The following is a 3640-nucleotide window of genomic DNA, read 5'->3' as shown; positions in this document are numbered from 1 at the left end:
CAATTAGAGATTTATTGATATTTTATGGCTAGCTAGACTGAAAAGTAAAAGTTCCAGAACTGTACTTCAGTCTGCTGAAGTATATATATATAGAATATAGAATCCTACAATATAGAAAACATACTATTTATTCTGTGAAGCTAAGGAACAAACAATGAGCCCATCCTTGAAGGGTTCACTTTATCCTTTTAGTGGAGCCTCTCTTGATAGGTCCCTTCTTGCATAAACAAAAATACAAAAGCTGATGCAATTTAATCTTAAGAAAATTGAGGAACTCTGGTGCTAACACTTCAGCACGAAGCATATTAGGGCTTCAGTGGGATTTCCTTGTAGACGCATAATGAGTTCACAGAAAAACTACAGAGGATAAGATTTTCTCTCAGAACTATACATTTGCACAAACCAATGCATTTTTAAGTAGGCTTTCCAGAGGATTTTGTTCTAACCAACACAAATTAACCTCTGACATTTAGCCAAAGGGTTAACATATTCCTAAATTCAAGAGAACATCTTTGGTCTCCAAAAACACTTTCATGTGGCACAGTGAAGATCATCAATGCACAAATTGCATCCCAGCATACGTAGGTTAATAAATCATAATAATTGGACTTTAAGCAGGAAGCCAAGAGATCACTTTTAATGAAAACAACCATGTACAATAAAGCTCCAACTACAGCAATTCACAAACCAGCTGAGACTCAAATTCCAACCAAGCTCAAAGGCTGGCTCCTGGAAACAGAACAAGTTCTCTTATTTCATCAAAACTTATTTGTGTAAAGTGCTTATCTGTTAGGTAAGTATGTAAGTACAGGTAAGTGGGAAAGGGAGAGATCAAAGCACACACACACACAAAGCAGAATAGTACTTTTGAATCTAATAAAAATGTTGTGATAAGCATTATTCACAAGACTTTTTTTCTTAAAAAAACAAAGAGAAAAATACAAGTTTTACACATGTATACAGCAATATAACATTGATGTGTTGATTGGCTGAAACTTATTTCCAAGTATCAAAAGGGCAACCAATTTACACCTTAGCTTCAGGAACTTGAACATACGTTTTTAGGATGGTACAGTAAAGAGTGTGGCAATGTTTTCGATCTGACATGGAATACAAAACAAATTAAAACCCCATTTATTTCTGTGTTTTGTTTCTTCTTCATTCGTAAAATGAAGAAAAATCAAAATTGCAAAGAATCTGAGAGTTAATGCATAACTGATATTCTAAATTGTCATATAAATCTCAGTTGCAATATTCCCAATCCATAGCAAAATTGTAATTTTTAATACTCTTTAGGCCCTGGGAAATTCATGTTGCTCTAATATTCAAAATTATCAAAATTACAGTAACAAAAATATAACAAGAATAAATTTTAATTAAACCTTTAATCTTAATAATCATGACATTCTGTTGCTTCTTTAGTTACATTCCTTAACTTTTAAAAGTTATCTACTTTACTTCATTCCTGTTTGATTCTGTAATTTTTTTTATCTAAACTTAATAGTTTGAAATAAGAAGCTTTGATTAAGTGAGTAAAGAATTATATGTGATTTAAAAGCTTACATACCTTAAACTTGCAAGAGTATTGGGGGGGGGATGTCTTTATTTTACAGCACAAGTGGCAAACCCCAATCAATGGTAATGTTTTCTTTGATTCTTATAGCTCATAACCTACGGTGCTAAAATACTTCATTTCAGATATGTATATATATATTTACAAATTCACTCCAACTACACTTCATTCTTGTACATGCTAACGTGAAAATAAGTCTCACAAGGCTGACCCAGTACAGGCGGAATTCTAATAGGCATTCATATAATCTTTGCTTCTTTTCTATTGCAACAACGGTTAAGGGTAACTTATTTTCAAGAACTTCAGGTAGGCAAACTTTACCACAATTGTGTATGAATTTTCTTTTGGGGACTGGGGCTTATATCTGTGTGTGTATGCATGCGCGTGTGCTTGTATCATTACCTAGCAATTCACGTGTTAACTGAATAAATGTTTAAGTATTTAACAGAATCAACAGGACCATTTCTGAGTTTATGATGGCTAACATTGAATACAGAAATTCTTACCTGAACCTGGCTCTGAACACTTTGATTTTACAACAGACAAAACACATGATAATCGTATCTCTAATAATACAAAATGTCCCTTCCGAAGACACTCAGCAGGCCCAGACCAATCTTTGCCCTGTGCTTACATCCTAGAGCAGTGTTTCCCAACCTTGGCAACTTGAAGATATCTGGACTTCAACTCCCAGAATTCCCCAGCCAGCATTCGCTGGCTGGGGAATTCTGGGAGTTGAAGTCCAAATATCTTCAAGTTGCCAAGGTTGGGAAACACTGTCCTAGAGGATAGAACTGTCCTCATGGGTCACATTTCTCCATCTATGAATGCACCAAGGCAGAATGTAAGGCGATCTTGCCATTGGAGGGATTTGGCGGGATCTGTTCGAGAAGGGCAGAGGAAGCACCGGGAGACGTCGCCTGGCAGAGCTGCTGCGTGACGTGGTTGACAGCCAGGGCAGAGATGGCCGTGGAGGGCGCCAGGGACGGGGTGGGCTTGATGGGCAAAGGGATGGCGGGCAGCGTCTGGGCCGATGGGTGACAGATGGCCTTGACCGGCATCCCGAAAGGTCCGTATTCCCCGGGCGGAAGGGGAAGGCCACCCGCAGGCTCCAGCATGCCAACGTGGGGCCACACCGAGCTGACCATGGTGCTGATCTGCTGACCGGCCATCGGGTAGCCCAGATGATGCATGACGGAAGCCAGGGGCAACCCACCACCCTGGATCACCCCTTTGTAGTCTCGGCCGATGAGGTTCTCGATGGCGAAGGGGTGCTTGAAGCCAGGAGCCGGGCTATAAGGCTGGAACTGAGGCAGCCTTCCTACAGCCACGGCAGCCGCCGAGTCTGAGTGCCCTTTGGTGGCCGCCGGAGGCTGCAATGGATGCGGCGGCGGCGGCGGCGGTGGGTGATGAGGGTGGAAATAGTGGCTCAGGTGCGGGTGCAGCACCCCTCCCGCTTTGCCCGCCGCTGCCGCCGGCATGTGGGGCTCCGGCCGCGGCACTTTGAAGCGCTTTCTGCGCCTGAGGAAGCTGCCGTTCTCGAACATGTCCCCGCAGTCCGGGTGCAGCGCCCAGAAGCTGCCTTTGCCCGGCTGGTCGGGCCGCCTGGGGATCTTAATGAAGCAGTCGTTGAAGGAGAGGTTGTGGCGGAGCGAGTTCTGCCAGCGCTGCGTGTGCTCGCGGTAGTAAGGGAAGCGCTCCATGATGAACTTGTAGATGTCGCTCAGCGGGAGCATCTTCTCGCTCGAGTGCTGGATGGCCATGGCCGTCAGCGAAATGTAGGAATAAGGAGGCTTCTGGTCACTGTACGAGCTCTTGCCCGGGCGAGGCATGGCACATTCCTACCCTCCTTTCCCACGGCCTCTCTCGCCCCAGAAGAAATGGCCCCTTCGCCCTTCGCGTCAGGAGAGGAGCGGGAGGCTCCGTCGCGCCCGCTTCTCGAGGAGAACCGCTGGCTCTTCGGCACAGTCAGCCGGCATTTCCACCAGGGAGCCGGCGGAGGACACTTTGTAACTTCTCCTCCCGCCCAGCCCGCGTGCGCAAACACTTCGCTGCCTGTTTTCCCCT

The 3640-nt window shown here is 44.6% G+C and overlaps 1 protein-coding gene across 1 annotated transcript; it reads right to left on the bottom strand.

Moving 5' to 3' along the window:
- Positions 1–2394: 2394 nt before the first annotated feature.
- Positions 2395–3405, bottom strand: FOXB2 (forkhead box B2). The gene has a single exon (XM_070736276.1). It carries the CDS (start codon positions 3403–3405, stop codon positions 2395–2397), a length of 1011 nt encoding a protein of 336 aa, XP_070592377.1.
- Positions 3406–3640: the final 235 nt, after the last annotated feature.

Source organism: Erythrolamprus reginae, chromosome 2 (genome assembly GCF_031021105.1).
Source record: "Erythrolamprus reginae isolate rEryReg1 chromosome 2, rEryReg1.hap1, whole genome shotgun sequence".
Taxonomy (NCBI): Eukaryota; Metazoa; Chordata; class Lepidosauria; order Squamata; family Dipsadidae; genus Erythrolamprus; species Erythrolamprus reginae.
This window is presented reverse-complemented; position numbering and strand designations above follow the sequence as displayed.

Coding starts and splice junctions, on each gene's coding strand:
- FOXB2 (XM_070736276.1), bottom strand. CDS start 3,405: ATGCCTCGCCCGGGCAAGAGCTCGTACAGTGACCAGAAGCCTCCTTAT.